Source organism: Sesamum indicum, linkage group LG5 (assembly GCF_026168435.1).
Source record: "Sesamum indicum cultivar Baizhima isolate 11 linkage group LG5, ASM2616843v1, whole genome shotgun sequence".
Lineage (NCBI taxonomy): Eukaryota > Viridiplantae > Streptophyta > Magnoliopsida > Lamiales > Pedaliaceae > Sesamum > Sesamum indicum.
In genome coordinates this window covers 18,359,779-18,377,400 of record NC_142661.1, presented here as the reverse complement: position 1 = coordinate 18,377,400, position 17,622 = coordinate 18,359,779, and the positions used below count along the sequence as shown (strand labels likewise).

Below are 17,622 nucleotides of genomic sequence, written 5' to 3'. Positions count from 1 at the left end.
GGGATAATTATATTTTCTTTTTTTAATATTAGCAATAATTATATGTAGATTTTTTATCGTTTAAAAATTTATAATTATTTTTTTTAAAGTTATTTTCATCTAATAAATAACTTCATTCAATAATAAAAAATTCCTGAATTTATTGATATTAATAAAAAATTAGATAAAAATTGATATTTATCATTAATTGATTTATTACAGGTCAAACAATTTTTCTCCAACTAAACTGGTGAATATTACTTCCTCACATGCGTTAACGCATGAAAACGTATAAGGATAAGTTGATTATAAAAATTTATTTGACCGGCAGAAAATTAGTAATAAATTAATGGAGAGTAAATTTATATTTTTTCTTAATTTTTTTTGTTAGTATCGATAAATTCAGTTAATTTTTATTAATTGACTTATTTGTTATACAAAAGCAAACATAAAAAATATTAGATGTAATTTTTCATATTATAAATAATTTTGAATGACTAGTTACGGTCATGGCCCATGAGCCTGCCAACCCCTCCATCATTTCATTCCTCGCCCAATCTTTCTATTCTAAATCACATCAACCAACTCTTTCTTCATCTCTCAAACTCCCAACATAGTGTTGGGTTTCAGATTTGGCCCATCTCATATGCTAATGTCTGGTCTGATTTATTTTCACGATTTTTATTATGGTGTTTTGAAATATTTTAAAATAGTATTTTATTTATTTTTAGTTCAAATATGTTTATACTAATTATAGGTTCTTTAAGCTCTATAGTTAAAAAATTATATACATACTCATATATATATAAAAGAATTTGATAATGAACAATACTTTTTGTCTCTCACTAAACAATATTAAATATACTATACTTATTTTATATTATTTCAAAAAATAAATCCAAATATATACGCTCTCTCTAATACATATTTTTTTTTTCTTTCTATCTCCATAGAACAGATCAAAAATCACTACAATTACCAACAGAATTTAATTCAAAAACTATAAACTCATCAACATAGAGCTATGATGAACAAGAATCACTACAATAACAATTGCAAAAGAACATTATATAAATTGAAAATTTCTTATTTAAACCAAATTGATCAAGGTCATAGTAATTATATAACAAGTGTGATAAATTTATCGTATAATGAATTATTTTTTTATACATTAATAATACAATAAATATATTTTATTTATTATAAAATCAATTCAAAATTTCACCAAATCAATGAACAAATGAACACTTTAACTAGTACTAGTGTAGCAAAATTGAATTCTTAGGTTCGTACCGCTGCTTTGGAGCACACAGAACAGAAGCAAGCTCCAACTACATTGGATCCGAACTTTCAGCTTCATGTATTTGTGCCCCGGAAAAAGTAGAAAATTATCGAACACCCCAAACAAATGGGAAGGCCTGTCATCCAATTAACTGCACTCTGCCACCACCTCTCACTCACGCTACCGTTCCTGCGCTTTCCTTTTCCTTTTCTTCACCTTACTTCCTCGCTCATCGTTCCACCACCGCAGCTATTTCTCAGGGGTTTGTATCTCCTGTTGTGTGTTTATTTTCTTTATATATATATGTATTGGGAATACGTGTACGCATGTGGGATCGAATCTTTAGGTGGCGGGAGCATGATTTTATGCCTTCCTGTGGAATAAAGTGGGATTTTATTAGTGGGTTTGCTCAGTGAATTGGAGATTCTATGTGCTTCTGATGAATGGGTTTCTTTAGTATTTGTGCATTTTGTTTTACATAGATCACTTTAAGTGCTGACTGCTAAAATTTGAAGATTGCAATCGCCGAGGATTGGTTTCCCATAAAGTAATTTTTTCTTTTCATTATTTGTATTTTTTTTCGTTTTAGCATTAAAATTATTTGACTAATGATGAAGATTGATGGCTTTTTCCGTTTCTCATTTTTTGCTGGACATCATATCTCCGTTTCCCGTTTGCATGATCCAGATGATTGCCAGATATAAGTCTTGAATTTGGGGAGCTGGAATAGATGATTTGTAATCTAGATAGGAGTTTAATGATCTCAACTATTTGGTTATCAAATAAATTTCTGAATCATCCGAAGTTCAAAGTGATATTCAGCTCTATCATCCCCATACCAATAGGAGCAAGGGAGAGACAGTAACAAATAAAGCCTGTGTAGTTTGCATTGGTTACTCTGTTGATTCTCCTTACTGTACATCACATTCATAGTGAGTGGATGAATACAGAAGACAATGATGTATTTCTGGTTTGAAATGTGATGAAGCCTTTTCGCAGTTTTTTTTATTGTAAGTTACTGTACTTCATAGTTTCGAGCCATGTAAATTTACTGAGAAGTGGCATATTGTTGTTTGGTCAAAGATAGATCTTAGGGATTGGCTAAGCGATTCATGTGGATGGTAGGATTTCAAATTATGATCACCCAGTTCTTGTTGCTTTTTCTCCATCAGATCTTCTATAGTGGCTATGCTACTGAGGAGGGTGGGTATCGTTGCAATAATTTTCTGTTACACTATTCATTTTGATTTTAAATCTTGGAGCTTTTTTGTTCTGACTAACTTATGCACAAATTTTAGGTTATATAGTTATGCTGCAAACTTAAACTGCTTGTATAATGGCTACTCTAGTTTAGAGCTGCACTCTACATGGCATACCTGTATTTTTCTTATGATTGGAAAGGAAATGGTATTCTCAGGATCATATGCCTACTTAATCTCACATATCTTGCTGAACTTCACATGTTGATAAAACTTCATCAAGATGATCTCTTGGTTCAATTAATGAGTAGTTCGTTGTGTTATTTAGCAATTTTAACCATCCAGCTATGTTGGTTCTTTTTGTTTGTAGAGGGAAGCTAGCCTTCTCAAAACTATGGATCGTCTTGCCGGTAATGCACGGCTCATGATTGTCTCAGATCTTGATCATACAATGGTGAGTTATGATTATATTTTTTTGTATAGTCTTTGTAGGAATGTACTAATGAGAGACAGTATGCTGCAGGTTGATCATCATGATCCTGAGAATCTGTCTCTGCTTAGATTCAATGCTTTATGGGAATCCAATTACCGTAATAATTCCTTATTGGTGTTCTCAACTGGGAGGTCACCCACACTGTACAAGGAGTTAAGGAAAGAGAAGCCCATGCTAACCCCTGATATCACAATAATGTCTGTGGGAACTGAAATAACTTATGGTAACTGTATGATACCAGATGAGGGTTGGGTTGAATTTTTAAATAAGAAGTGGGACAGGAACATAGTATCCGAAGAGACAAGCAAGTTTCCTGAACTCACTCTTCAGGTATGGTACAGAAACAGCATGTGGCTTGATTTTACTGTGGTTAGACATTCCACTCCTATTTCATGCACTAAAATTAGCCATCCAGAATCATGCTTTTTTCATGCATCACAATAGAAACTTGTTTTCATGAGAATACCTATTCTATGACAAGCTTTTGGGGTCATGCAGTCGGAGACAGAACAACGACCACATAAGGTAAGTTTCTATGTCCAGAAAGACAAGGCCCAAGAAATCATGAAAGCTCTTTCTACAAGCTTGGAAAAACGCGGGGTATGATGGATCTAGTTGTACTTTTGTAGGGGGGTGAATGTGAACTTATTCAGCCCTTAAATTTTGATCTCATGTCTGAAAGCTTTTCGGTTTTGATGTTTCAGTTGGATGTCAAAATAATTTACAGTGGTGGAATGGACTTGGATATATTGCCTCAAGGAGCTGGCAAAGGGCAAGCACTTGCTTATTTGCTGAAAAAATTCAAAGCCGCTGGTAAATTACCTCATAACACCCTTGTTTGTGGTGACTCCGGAAATGATGCTGAACTATTTAGCATTCCAGATGTACATGGTGTTATGGTTAGTGTTTCACAATTCTTTCAACAAATTTGTTTCATTGTGTGATGGAGTTCAATCCTGTGATGATGGGTAGTTTCCTTATGTCTTCTAACTGTTACAGGTCAGCAATGCACAGGAAGAGTTACTGCAGTGGCATGCTGCCAATGCAAAAAATAATTCTAAAATAATTCATGCGACAGAGAGATGTGCAGCTGGCATAATACAAGCGATTGGTCACTTTAAGCTGGGTCCAAGTACATCTCCAAGAGATGTTATGGACTTATCTGACACTAAGATGGAGAACTTTGATCCAGCTTATGAAGTAGTGAAATTTTACTTGTTCTACGAGAGGTGGAGACGTGCCGAAGTTGAACATTCTGAGCATTATTTAGCTAATCTAAAATCAGTTTGTGTATGTTGGATTAACTTTTCAATTTGCAGCCCCTCTTTCTATGAGCATACTCATGCATACTTCGGCATTTTTGTTATCTTGGTCTTTTGGTTATGTTGAAGTCTAGAACAGAATAGTAAGTCCATCAATAGTTTTCGTGTTTGAGGGTTGAGATGTTTGATTCAGGTATATCGCCTAGGAGGTTTTTCTTTACATGTAATTTTGGTGCTGAGCTATTAATATACCTATCAATGAAGCAAAGATTATTAAAATGACAAATTTGCTTAAAAGATTTAGATGAAATGTTTCATGTTACCTCGGTACCTAAGAGTTATCCTGCAATGGATCAGATCAGCCATAAGTAGTAAATTAGCTTGCTAGTTGCAATGCAAAACATTACTTCTAATTGAATTTCCAAAATATATATCAAGTGCATACATGCAAGTTTTTTTGCTTCTAAGTACATGGTAAGTTTATCTCAACTCAAACTGCATTCTGGTTACAGTTCTGGCTTGAAGATTGAGACCAAACTGCTATTCTTTTGTTGCTAGATTAGGCACAGAACTTATGCTTTTATCACTGTGTTACCTGTTCATTGTTACCACTGGCATTCAGTTCTATTGTTCCTAGGATGTAATGATTTTAACTAATATGAAATCACGTTCACCAGTTTCTTTCTCATTGGACTACTTTTAGTCACGAATGCTTACTTCCTGCTTTGTCTGTTGACTAGTTGGTACAATGTGCTCTTGATCCTGTTTCTTCAAAATCCCTGGTAAAGCATGGATAGTATTCATTTATTCTTTATTTTGTTTATGCAGTGTCCATCTGGCACTTTTGTACATCCATCTGGAATTGAGAAGTTACTTCGTGATTGCGTAAACTCACTGAAAACGTGTTATGGGGACAAACAAGGGAAACAATTTCGGGTTTGGGTGGATCAGGTTTTGCCTGCACAGGTTGGTTCTGACTCATGGCTGGTGATATTCAAGAAATGGGAGCAATCTGGTGAGACTCTATCTTCTTTTAGGATGATTAATCCATGTATCCTAAAAAATCCTTGCCGCCTTGCCCTTTATCCTATACACCTGTTGCAATACTCCAATTTCATACCACCTTCTTTTGTCTCTATCAAGTTTGATATAGACCAGATTTAATGTAGGTTCATTATAATTGCATTCATAGCAGATGATAAGAAAGCACAGATCCTCCACCAGACACCAACATACACTCTAAGTACAAATTTTTATACTTCAAATAAGATTGAAGTTCTGGACACTAGAGATACTTCATCTCTTGTTCCCAAAAGTGCCGCCATAGGGCATCTCAGAACTATGCAACCTCTAAGCAGCCAAATTACGAACATTGAAAACAACAGTAGTTTACTGCAGGATTAATTATCAGCATAATTGGTAATTGGTACTGTCGAGGATAAGAAATTGCTGTGCTCCCACAAGAAAGATCCTTGTTGGAGCGGGGAACACAGCCTCATGTACACCTATAAGATATTAATGATCAGGACCTTAGCCAAGTACGCGGAAACTGAAAAATTACATGGGATCTTGCAGTCAGATGGTAGCCATAAGTTGTCGACGTGCTAAATTAAAGAAGATAGCATGTACAACTAATACGCTGACATTACTGAAATCTTGAGTGACCTTCTTAGAAGCTATGTTCCTCTGCAACCTTATAAGATTCAATATTGAAACGAGATGTCCATCTTGTTTTCCTAATTATAACTTGGATCTTTCATTCCTTGGCTGAATGACGTGTGTGTCTTTTTGCAGGTGAGGTGCGGCAATGTTGTCTGACCACTGTTCTATTAAGCTCAAAGGTGAACTTCCCTACCTGTTCTGCTTAGTTTCTTCCTCTTGATGCGTGTCAATGTTTGTGATAGCCTTTTGCGAATTCTTTCCCAGGATGTAAGTGTTGCACAAGGGCTGACTTGGGTTCATGTACACCAGACATGGTTGGATGGAGCAGGTCCAAACAGTCACACAACCTGGTTGTTTTAAGGTGCCCTCATGTGTTGTATCAGAATAAATTCTGCCACATCATGGCTTTGGCTTTGCTATTGTTATTTGCTCATGTTTCTGCAAGATTCATATGTACCATGAAACCACATGAAGATGGGCTCTTAGCTGTTTGTACTTTATTTTCTAAATAAAATATAAAAATTGCACTGATATGTCCATGCGTTACTTCACACCTTTCTCCTGTATAAATAAAGTGGATGAATCTTGAAGAAATCTAAATAAAGTGGATGAAAGCATGTAGGAATGCCAATAACCTCTACATAAGCCAGTAGTGGGTCAGAGAAAGCGAGAAACACCCTGTACAGGTGCGGGCGGAGCTTCAAGAAGCCACCCCTACCTACCTAATCTTTTTCAATTGGCTCTTATGTTAATTGTAGCACGCCTTCCCTCCTCAAATATTACCCCCTCATTTTGAAAAATTCAGCTTCAAAGAAAAGAATAAATTTATTTTACTTCAAATTATAGTTTATAATATCCACATACAAAATTAAATAATTTTTTCTTTTATTTTATACAAATTTAAATAATGTACAAAATATTATACCAATAAAATTAAAGTATTCATGTTACAAATAAATGTGAACTAGAATTTCAATTTTGAAAGAAAGAAATCCAAGGAAATAAAACTATTTTTTTTAGATTAACAAATAACAATTTTGAGCCCAAATTTTATTTCACGTGAAAACTTATTAGATATTGTAAGTAGCTAACAAATTCAAATTCGATGGGATAACAATCTTTTTGTCTTTCGGAGGCCGTCTCCAATTGATAAAATCTGTCTTGCTTGCGATGCGGATACATCTCAGCCTCATATCTATTTTACACTTAGGTATTAAAATGGAAATATTGAATATACCAAAAAAATTAAATATAATTAATCATCACAAAAGGAATAAAGCAATTCTTATTTAATAAAGAAAAAAACAACATTTTATTAATATAATAATAAAATCAAATGTTGTAACAGATAGGGATCTCCCTCAATTTATTTTTGTAGAAATCATTATTCCTCAGGGTCAATGTGTTCGACAATCTTAGCAAGACAGTCACCGCCGACTTCCCTTGCCCACTCTGCGAAGGTCTGGAACTCCATGGAGCTGTCGTCACAGGCGTTGATGTTATTAATAAACGTGTGTGTCTCCGCCCTCGCCTGAACGAAGTCTCCGGTTGAGACGCTATTCATCCCATTATTCATTGCCTGCACGGCGTTCTTGTACATCTCCTCGCACGCAAGAAGGGTCTTCTTCGTGTATTCGTCGGTCGAGGAATCATTCAACCGCTTTCCCAGCGTGGTGGACGAGAAATCCTCCACCATTTTGACGGCGGCGCTCATATGCTCAGTAAGATAGTGGGTCATGTCCTTGGCCGCATGCTCTTCCGGCGGCGGGGCAAGGCTGCTTTCCTGCAGGAATCTAAAATGTTCCTTCAATCCCGAAAGGTAGGAGGATACTTCATCTAAGGTCGGAGGGGATGGGGGATCGGCAGTGGCGGAGGCAGCGGAGAGGACGACGGAGAGGGAGATAAGCAATGCGGCGAGGCGGGTGTTGAAGACAGCCATGATCATTTCTTCTTCGCTTTAACCAAATTAGTGGGAGGAAAATGAAAATGGAAATGGGTTTTGGTTAAAGAGGAAGAAATAGAAAAATAAGTGAGGGGGATGGAACATGGAAGGGGATGGTGGGGGTATTTATTATTGATTTTGCATGGGGGTTTGGTTGGTCATGCATGAATCTCGATTTCAATTTTCTAAAATTAGTTTCTCTAACAAGAACTTGATTTTTATGACCATACAACATGCATGCTTCGACAATTCTGTAATTATCTTGGCCTTATGTTTTTGTCAAATTCTATAAAATCATTTGACAATGTTTTCATGTAGTTTTGGAGCAGAGCATGAATTACCTCAACACATTTTAAGATATCTTTGAGAAGACTTGTGACTTTCTCAAAAATTTACAAATAGTTTCATTTTGTATGCTGGTTTATTAAGAATGTTGTTTGTTGAAAAAATAAAAAAATTTATTGATTAGTGTGTAAGTTGAGAATATCTCTTTATCAGAATAAATATGACAGATAATATCAATGTCAATCCATCACTCTTTTGAGTTATCCATCAAATTTGCTTCAAACACAACGTAGGCAGTCCTTAGCACAACTTGCCACATGAAATATAGCAATTTTCTTTCAACATTTTAGCTGTTCCCTTTTTCAGTTTATCATCAGTGAGGTTATATATATAATATATAATTGAAGAGACACAAGAGAACATTCACGAAGTCCTTAAATCATGTCTAACGTAAAGCAAGGAAGGTCCAAGGTGTTCAAGAAAAAAATCAAGGTATTTGTTGTGGAGATCAAGAAATTTCAATATTTAATCCGAGAGCAAGTCAAAAGACTGGCAAGTTAACATTATCAAAGCACAAACCCCCTTGGAGGAAGATCAAAACTCCAACCCCACCAAGAAATCATAGCATTTAATTTGAAAATAAGTTAAAAGACTCTCAAGTTAATGTTGTTGAAAACCCAAGAAATACCGGAAGAGATCAAAGCATCAAGTTCCACCTTCAAAATTGTCAAAATCAAATATCCGTTCTTAAAATGAAGAACTAGAGAACTTAAGTACATATTTTATGCCCACAAAATAAACAATTATATTCAAGTATTCATTTGTAATATTTTATTACTTCATTAATTTTAGAAATACTTAAATTTGCTTTACAAATTTCTGGCACGTCCAGTGGGACAATCTCTACATCCCATCTCTTCTCTTTGAAAACCAAGTTTAAAGTACAGTTGGGGATAAAAGATGAGAATAAATTATTTGAATAAAGTTAATTCAACTTTAGAAGAAATATTAGCTGTCTAATTACGTTTCCACCCAAATCTATTCAAATCGGAGGCATAGTGAATCGTTGAGAAACAAATGCAGAAGAAGAAGAAAATAATGTTTTCATCCAAATCTATTGAAATCATTCACCAACAGCTGCCGATGAAGGAAATGAAGAAGAAGACTGACGCATTGTATTGAAATTTTTGACTCGCTGCTTAATATCAACCTAAACTGTTAAGAACACTCTTTCGTAAGAGTTTAAATTGTCAATAATATTCCGAGATATATATGAGGCTAAACTATCTAAACTCTTAAATAAAAATGATTTTAATTATTCTTTGATATGAGTACAAACTATCAAATTTCAATTCAAATTGAAGACTCCTTAACACAAGTATAAATTATCTAACAAATTCAAATAAAGACTCTTGATATGACTATAAACTATTTACAAAATCTAAGTAAAAACTCTTTGATGGGGGTATAAATTATAGCGCTGGAGTACAAATACAAATTGATGACTCATTGATATGAGTTTAAGCTATCCATAAATTTTCAGTAGAGTGAATTACATTATGACTTCATCCTTCAATTAGGTATGTAGGTTGTGTAATGTTACCAAAATGAAGAAAAAAAGAAAGAAAGAAATAGAAGAAAGTGGAGAGGAAAAAAAAATCAAGGGAAAAAATAATTTTGAGATGTGTTCACTCTTTCAATTTATTGCAATTTGTAAACAAGTCTCGAGGGGACATTTGTAGGCATTCAGAATTTATTGCCAATTATATATGGACATGTGCAATCTAGTTTTTTCATCAATTTTATATTTTTTTATAAAATAAAATACTAATTGATGGATAAAATTAAATATTGTCGTATATAGAATTGAAGTTTTTAAGGCAATTCAAGTCTTGTCTTGCCAATAAAAAAAAATACCAATAATTTGATAAGTGTAGATCATATTTTGTGATTAAAAAAATAAATATCAAATAAATCTTGAAGGCCAAGCAAATTACCTCGATTTTATTTAAGCAGATGAAGGACTGAATCACTAAAACGTTTTGACCATTATTTTAATTAGAAAAAATATAGGGTCTTTGTATATAAATATCAAAATAATGCCTATCATGTTCTAATTAAAAATGAATCCAAATATACCAAGATTCCATAAATAGTATGTGGTAAAATAATTGAGCACAAATTGAATAGAGCAATTCTTGTTTAATAAAGAAAAAAACATCTAATTAATAAAATGGAAAAAGAAAATAAACAAATAGGGATCTCCCTCAATTGATTTTGAAGAACTCATTCCTCAGGGTCAATGTGTTCGACAATCTTGGCAAGACAGTCACCGCCGGCTTCCCTTGCCCACTCTGCGAAGGTCTGGAACTCCATGGAGTTGTCGTCACAGGCATTGATGTTATTAATGAACGTGTGTGTCTCCGTCCTCGCCTGAACGAAGTCTCCGTCAGAGACGCTCTTCATCCCATTATTCAATGCCTGCACGGCGTTCTTGTACATCTCCTCGCACACAAGAAGGGCCTTCTTCGTGTATTCGTCGGTCGAGGAATCATTCAACCGCTTTGCCAGCGTGGTGGACGAGAAATCCTCCACCATTTTGACGGCGGCGCTCATATGCTCAGTAAGATAGTGGGTCATGTCCTTGGCCGCATGCTCTTCCGGCGGCGGGGCAAGGCTGCTTTCCTGCAGGAATCTAAAATGTTCCTTCAATCCCGAAAGGTAGGAGGATACTTCATCTAAGGTGGGAGGGGATGGGGGATCGGCAGTGGCGGAGGCGGCGGAAAGAACGATGGAGAGAGAGATAAGCAATGCGGCGAGGCGGGTGTTGAAGACAGCCATGATCGTTTCTTCTTCGCTTTAACCAAATTAAGCGGAGAAAACTGAAAATGGGAATGAGATGAAATGGTTTTTGGTTAAAGAGGAAGAAATAAAAAACAAGTGAGGGGATGGAAAATCAAAAGGGATTGCGGTGGTATTTATTGAGATTGCAAGGGGATTTGGTTGGCCATGCATCAATATCGACTTTGATTTCTTAAATTAGTTTCTCTAACAAGAATTTGATTTTTGTGACCATACAGCATGCATGCTTCCACATTTCTGTTGTCTTGCCCTTCTATTTTTGTCGAATTTCTACAACATAATATTAAATCCACCAACATTTTAAGATATGTAGTTTCTTTTCGGTCTTGCATGTACTCAATTATGAATGTGATAATTTAGTGACATTAAGAACGCGATCATGGGAGTTTCCAAATTTGACCGTAAAGTACTGATCAGTTGGCATTTTTTAAGATTTTAGAATTGAAAATTTGACTGATAAAACTAAAAAAAAATAATAAATTCCTTGCCTCACATAATTCTTACGTGGATAAAACCCGCCATATAGGAAACGTTAATTCCCTCTTATAACCCCAATATATATTTATATAACATGTATTATAAATATAAAGTGATATATATAGAGAGAGAGGGAGGGGGGGGGGGGGGAAGGGAGTAGGGTGGTGGTGATGGGGAAGAGAGGAAGGGGTGGCAGCAATGGGAGACGGAGAGGGGGCGACAATGGCACGGGCAGGGGAAAGGGACAACGGGGCAACTGGGCGAGGGAGAAAGAGAGTGGACGAGCAGGGGGAGGGCATAGCGACAAACTGAGGAAGGGGAGAACTGGTGGGAGGTGATTCAGTACCTGGTAGGAGGGGGAGGGGAGGAGGGCGGAAGGCAACTCAAGGGAGAGGGAGGTACCCACAATGATGAAAGGACTCGCGGGAGGTTATGGATGAAAAAATAATTATAAAAATTATATAATTATTATGATTATTTAATATTTTTCCATATATAAATGTTAATATAAGAGTGGGATTTCTCTTTTTACTAGCATTTTCACTTAATTCTACCATGTTAGCCTTAATCTCTATTTGCAGCTTCTCGAATTTTGCCTTAACGAGTCAATTATCTTTTCTGATCCTCAATCTGACAATTAAATCCTCAAGTCATATTTCTATTCCTCCTTTTTTGGAGGTATGCAATTGCGAACTCCATATTCTTGATTTTTTCATTTTGACATTGAATTTCATCATTCATACATTAATATATTCTATGCAATAATTTAGCGATCATTTCATTTACCATTGCACATATAAGTTTGCATTCCTAAAAAATATATATTTTTCAGTCATAACTTTCGAACATGAAAGAAATCATCTCCTTTGACTTTCAATTCTGCAAGAAATCCAAATGAGCCACCTCCCACAACACAACATCACCCTGATTGTTTTTGTTGAGAATTTTTGAAGAAAAGAACTGCTTACATGTTACCTCTATAAAAGGCCGAGTCATTAAGTAAGTCTCCTTCAAAAATATTTTGTTGTGTGACTCCCCCATTCTCATAGGAGTTAAACGGCTTGCATGTGGCTTTTCCGTCCAAAACATAAAAGTGTGATGCTTTTTACATATATCTATTAAGTTATGGGACTTCTTTTTTACTATTTTGCTAGTATAGGACCAATATTGCAAAATCTCTTAGGGATTAAATTTGCAATTTAATGGTGGAAGTAATAAAAGATAGAAAACTTAACTACCACGTGCACAACACATAACCATCCTAATAAAATTTTAATGGTGGGATATTTTTTTGCACATCACCATTAAATTATTATGGGATTGAAATTGACTATTATAAAAAGCATGAGATTAATTTTGCAAAATACTCTATATCTTGGGGACTAGTAGCACAATTAATTCCATCACGTGCCATGAACATGACGGCGAGATCAGACAAACCACATTCGCAACATTTTGTAAATTAATGTTAAAAATGTGATTGGTATATTTAGAGGACCAAAATTAATTGGGTATAAAATTAACAGATGAATTTGTTTTCTTTTTCTTTTTGTCAAATCCTTCCACATTTAGATATTATGTACATGCATACAATGAATTTCTAGCCATATGTTTACAATATTTTATAAATTAATGGCGAAAGTGTGATTGGAGATAATGTTACTTAGGGTGTATTTATTTCAAATGATTAGTATGTATTGAATTAATAATATAAATTAATTTAATGTTTACTTTATTATGTTCAAGTCAAGTATTAATATCGAAGTTCAGCATTATTCATACTATTATAGAGACGACTAAAATTAATTGGGAGCAAAATTAAAAGACGAAATATTTTTTTCCCAAATGCTTCCACAGATTTGGTAACTTGGGAGCTACCTGGAAGGATTAATAAGTTAAAAAATAAATTAAAATGTAACAAATAGAGATCTCCCTCAATTGTTTTTTAAGAACTCATTCCTCAGGATCCATGTGTTCGACAATCTTGGCAAGACAGTCACCGCCGACTTCCCTTGCCCACTCTCCGAAGTTCTGGAACTCCATGGAGCTGTCGTCACAGGCGTTGATGTTATTAATGAACGTGTGTGTCTCTGTCCTCGCCTGAACGAAGTCTCCGGAGGAGACGCTCTTCATCCCATTATTCAATGCCTGCACGGCGTTCTTGTACATCTCCTCGCACACGAGAAGGGCCTTCTTCGTGTAATCGTCGGTCGAGGGATCATTCAACCGCTTTGCCAGCGTGGTGGACGAGAAATCCTCCACCATTCTGACGGCGGCGCTCATGTGCTCGGTAAGGTAGTGGGTCATGTCCTTGGTCCCATGCTCTTCCGGCGGGGCAAAGCTGCTTTCCTGCAGGAACCTGAAATGCTCCTTCAATCCCGAAAAGTAGGAGGATAGTTCGTCTAAGGTGGGAGGGGAGGAAGGGTCGGTGTTGGCGGAGGCAGAGGAGGCGAAGAGGACGACGGAGAGAGAGATAAGCAATGCGGCGAGGCGGGTGTTGAAGACAGCCATGATTGTTTCTTCTTCCCTTTAACCAAATTAATAGGAGGAAAATGGAAATGGTTTTTGGTTAAAGAGGAAGAAATAGAAAAACAAGTGAGGGGGATGAAAAATCAAAGGGGATTGCGGGGGTTTTTATATTGATTTTGCATGGGGATTTGGTTGGCCATGCATCAATATCGGCTTTAGTTTCTAAAATTAGTTCTCTATCAAGATTTGGCGTTTTTTTTTCCTTCCACTATGCAGTGGCTTCCCATGATTTAAGGTAGGAAAGTTTGAGAAAATTGATGATTGGTTTTCGGTTTTTTGAGGAGACAGGGTTTTGGAATTAGTCTACCAACTATATACAATATACTGGGCTTGATGGATATAGCATAATTGTAAAATATTTATCATTTTATAATAACTAATAAAGTTACACAATAAATACAAGCATTCTACATTTTAATTATTTTCAATTATTCAAAAACACTTCAAAATTCAATTTTTAAAAGGATTACACTATTTACTGTCATCAACTATTAAAAATTCTCCCTCGAAAACATTGGATAGCACATCGAACATAGACGTACACCACATCAAGGCTATATTTATTTTAGGGTAAATTATATCTACACTTTTTAAAATTAAACCTAATTATACAAACACCTTATGCCCGTTATAAAATTACAAGTACACCTTTAAAGGGGTGTTTATTTAGAGTTTGATCATTAAATAGGGAGTATATATACTTGTAAATAAAACTGCAAAATTAAGAAATATACTTGTAATTTTATAAAAAAAATATAAATTTATAATATTGTTTAATCAGACCTAACATCGGGGATTATCAATCTAATAATTTAGTGTATTGTTTTTTCTTTTTTCTTTTTTTTAATTAGTGATCTGTTAAAGAATAGTAATGCGTGTGAAAATGGAACGTATGTACAAATGAAAATCACATTTCAATATTTGATCCAAGAACTTCCTTCACAGATGCCCAAGCCCACAATTCTAAGGAGCCTAAAGTTAACCATTAATTAGCTGGCCGAGGCCCCAAGCTAGGCCCACAATTGTAACCGGGCAAAAAATAATACTCAATCAAAGGGCCCAACCGGGTTCGAACCGGTGACCTCTTGATCTGCAGTCAAATGCTCTACCACTGAGCTATGGACCCTTGTTGTCTTTTTCTCCAACTGTATAATCAGAACCCAAATTAAAAGAATTTAACAATAACAACCACCACCTTACGTAACAACTGGGTTTCAGCCTTCAGGCCTCATTTATCCTGAACATGCCACGACTACCCGCAAATTTTGATTCTCCAACTAATTTGACATATATCCTTTTTTTTTTATTTTTTCCTAAAAGAAAAAAGGACAAATTGGAGCATCTTATCCAATTCGGTGGCGATTCAAAATTCAAACATTATCTCTCTCACTCTCCACTCCACTCCTACTCATATTTGCCTCTCAAAAATGTTGGTTCTAATCAATCTCCAGCCGTAAAGGCTAACTCGCCCCTCCCGAATGGCTCTCAGACTGCTCTACGGCCTGGTGTTCCTCTCCATCTCCACCGCCTGCTTCCTCTGCCTCCACCTCATCCTCCAGCCAGTTTTTTACTTCACCTCCTGAATCGCCGCCAACACTTGTCCGTCTGTCAGTTTCTTACGTTAGAATATTATTGGATTACATGTAATATAGATATGTAGTCATAGTAGCAGTAGATTATTATGTTATTTCTTGATAACGTATAAGAAATCCTTGTCCCTTTTAATTTCTTCATCACGTGTGTGTCTATGCTTTTCTTTTCTTGTTTTCTTGTTTTCCCTTTCTTTTCTTTTTTTTCTTTTCAAGTATATAAAAAACGAGATTAAATTAAATTTAGTGTAGCTATCTTAATTACTAACTGTCATTGAATCAAGTATTATAACTCAATTAATTTCAGTTCATAATATATTGTACTTTACGTTCAAATTTGAATTACACGAGTCTCTATTTTTTTTTTGGGGGGGGGGAGGGGTAAATTCAAATTTAAATTCTCGTTTCTTGTTCTATCCATTGTGTTTTTTTTTTTTTTTAAGAAATTAAAATCTGATTTATTAGGTGGTTTGCAGAAAAGGTGATTAGATGGTGGCCAATGGCAATTTAAAGCTTGTTCTTGCAGATGCAACAAAGTTGGATGTGACGGCTTCAGGCAGATTGGACAATTTGTTTAGGTTGTCAATTGTTTGTGTAATAAATCCGCTGCTGACAATGGGAATATATGTTATTAAGATAAACTAACTCAGACCAATTAGTTCTAGGAATCCTCTTGGATTGTTAAATAATCTTAAGCTTAGAAAAAAGATACATTAATAAGAGTTTTCTGATCAAGAACTCAAATGAGGTTGAAATTCAGGTTATTCCCTATTGACCCCATTAGAGCTATGGTGGAAGTAATGTTGTTGCCTTTTGGACCCTAAAAATCCGGATGAACCAGCACTACCAATTAATCAAGAAAAAAAAAAACCAAAGTATGAATGGTCCCGGATGCATAATTGTCCTACACAATGACGTCTGGTCTTTTATTAGCAGATGTTTTGTCCTAATTCTCCTTTTGCATAAAGGAGTTGTATTGTAGTATCAGTTTCAATAATTGTATTGTAGTGTTTTATGTTGCATGTGAAAATTTCAGTTATTATTTTAAGGTGTATTGTGAAGTTTCCATTTTTTAATTTAGTCATCATATTTCTGAATAATTTTTATTGAAATCAGATTTGATCAAATTAATCTAATCACAAGAGAAAATACAGTAAACTTGTCATATGATTCGTTCTTTCCCTGAACTGTATATCAATCACATTGTAAGTATATTGCACTTGACATATAATCGGTTCGATCAAATCTAATTTGGGTTTAAATTTTTTCTTCTATTCCTCACTCAACAAAAGGAGGCACTAGAAATAATATTTTTTTCACTACGGTTAATTACTATAATGAAAAAAAAAAAAAAAGTCAAGACAAATATTGTTTCTGCAAGTATGGCAAAAATATTAGCCATGGCGAATGTTTCCTATTGCTAAAAGTCATGGCAAATAATAATTAATCATGGTAAAAATTTAAGTTTTTGCTTAGATTTTATTTAACCGTGGTTAATAATATTGATTTACTATATTTTTTAAGTCATGGACATTTATAATATAGCAAAAACTTAAACTCATTGAAAAGAAATTCTTTTGCCAGGCTCCCTAAATATGTTTTTTTCTAAAATAAATAAGGTTCGATTTATTACTATATCATTCTACACATTAAAATTCAAATACTAATTGAATACACCGATATTTTTAAATCGACAAACATATTCAAAGTAAACAGATAAAAAATAAAAAAATATACCTATATTCATAAAAAATTTTACAACCTTTTAATTGTGAGATGTAATCCACCTAACCACTCAAGCAACGTCTTATAAAGAAAATTATGGTGAATATGGTCTACATTTTGAGCATCCTCCGCATGAATTAAAAAATAAAATGTCTGAGTATTAATTGTTAGAGGTTCCAAATTCGTGGATCAAGAAGCCGCCCTTAGTTAAGACAAAATCCTTGTACTATCCCGTAACCATGTGCTTATTTAATTAAGGATAAGGTGCTACTTAGTATAATGAGATCATGTGACCAAATCACATGGTTAGTTGTTGAGAAAGGTGCCGTTTCCACA

The 17,622-nt window shown here is 34.9% G+C and overlaps 1 protein-coding gene, 1 long non-coding RNA gene and 1 other non-coding gene across 6 annotated transcripts; 2 read left to right on the top strand and 1 right to left on the bottom strand.

Moving 5' to 3' along the window:
- The first annotated feature begins 1,278 nt into the window (after positions 1-1,278).
- On the top strand, positions 1,279-6,410 carry LOC105161697 (sucrose-phosphatase 2). Of its 3 annotated transcripts, none has more exons than XM_011079480.3 (9): positions 1,279-1,523; positions 2,831-2,914; positions 2,984-3,283; positions 3,452-3,553; positions 3,658-3,852; positions 3,953-4,243; positions 5,044-5,230; positions 6,010-6,056; positions 6,142-6,410. In XM_011079480.3, exons 2-9 carry the CDS (start codon positions 2,855-2,857, stop codon positions 6,235-6,237), a joined length of 1,278 nt encoding a protein of 425 aa, XP_011077782.1. In that variant the 5' UTR covers positions 1,279-1,523; positions 2,831-2,854; the 3' UTR covers positions 6,238-6,410. The 3 variants fall into 3 exon arrangements, with proteins under 3 accessions (XP_011077782.1, XP_011077783.1, XP_011077781.1); XM_011079481.3 differs by lacking the exon at positions 1,279-1,523 and adding an exon at positions 1,553-1,808; XM_011079479.3 differs by lacking the exon at positions 1,279-1,523 and adding an exon at positions 2,345-2,464.
- An 8,616-nt stretch (positions 6,411-15,026) lies between these two features.
- On the bottom strand, positions 15,027-15,098 carry TRNAC-GCA (transfer RNA cysteine (anticodon GCA)). The gene has a single exon. It is a non-coding gene; the product is annotated as a tRNA-Cys (tRNA).
- A 116-nt stretch (positions 15,099-15,214) lies between these two features.
- Positions 15,215-16,615, top strand: LOC148788203 (uncharacterized). 2 transcript variants are annotated; one of them, XR_016065567.1, is made up of 2 exons: positions 15,215-15,579; positions 16,038-16,615. It is a non-coding gene; the product is annotated as an uncharacterized LOC148788203 (long non-coding RNA). The 2 variants fall into 2 exon arrangements; XR_016065566.1 differs by having other exon boundaries at positions 16,027-16,615.
- The last annotated feature ends 1,007 nt before the right edge of the window (positions 16,616-17,622 follow it).

Excerpts from the sequence above, each read along its gene's own strand:
- LOC105161697 (XM_011079479.3), top strand. Across the intron at positions 3,284-3,451 it reads TTCCTGAACTCACTCTTCAG|TCGGAGACAGAACAACGACC; the intron begins GTATGGTACAGA and ends GGGGTCATGCAG. Across the intron at positions 3,853-3,952 it reads CAGATGTACATGGTGTTATG|GTCAGCAATGCACAGGAAGA; the intron begins GTTAGTGTTTCA and ends TAACTGTTACAG.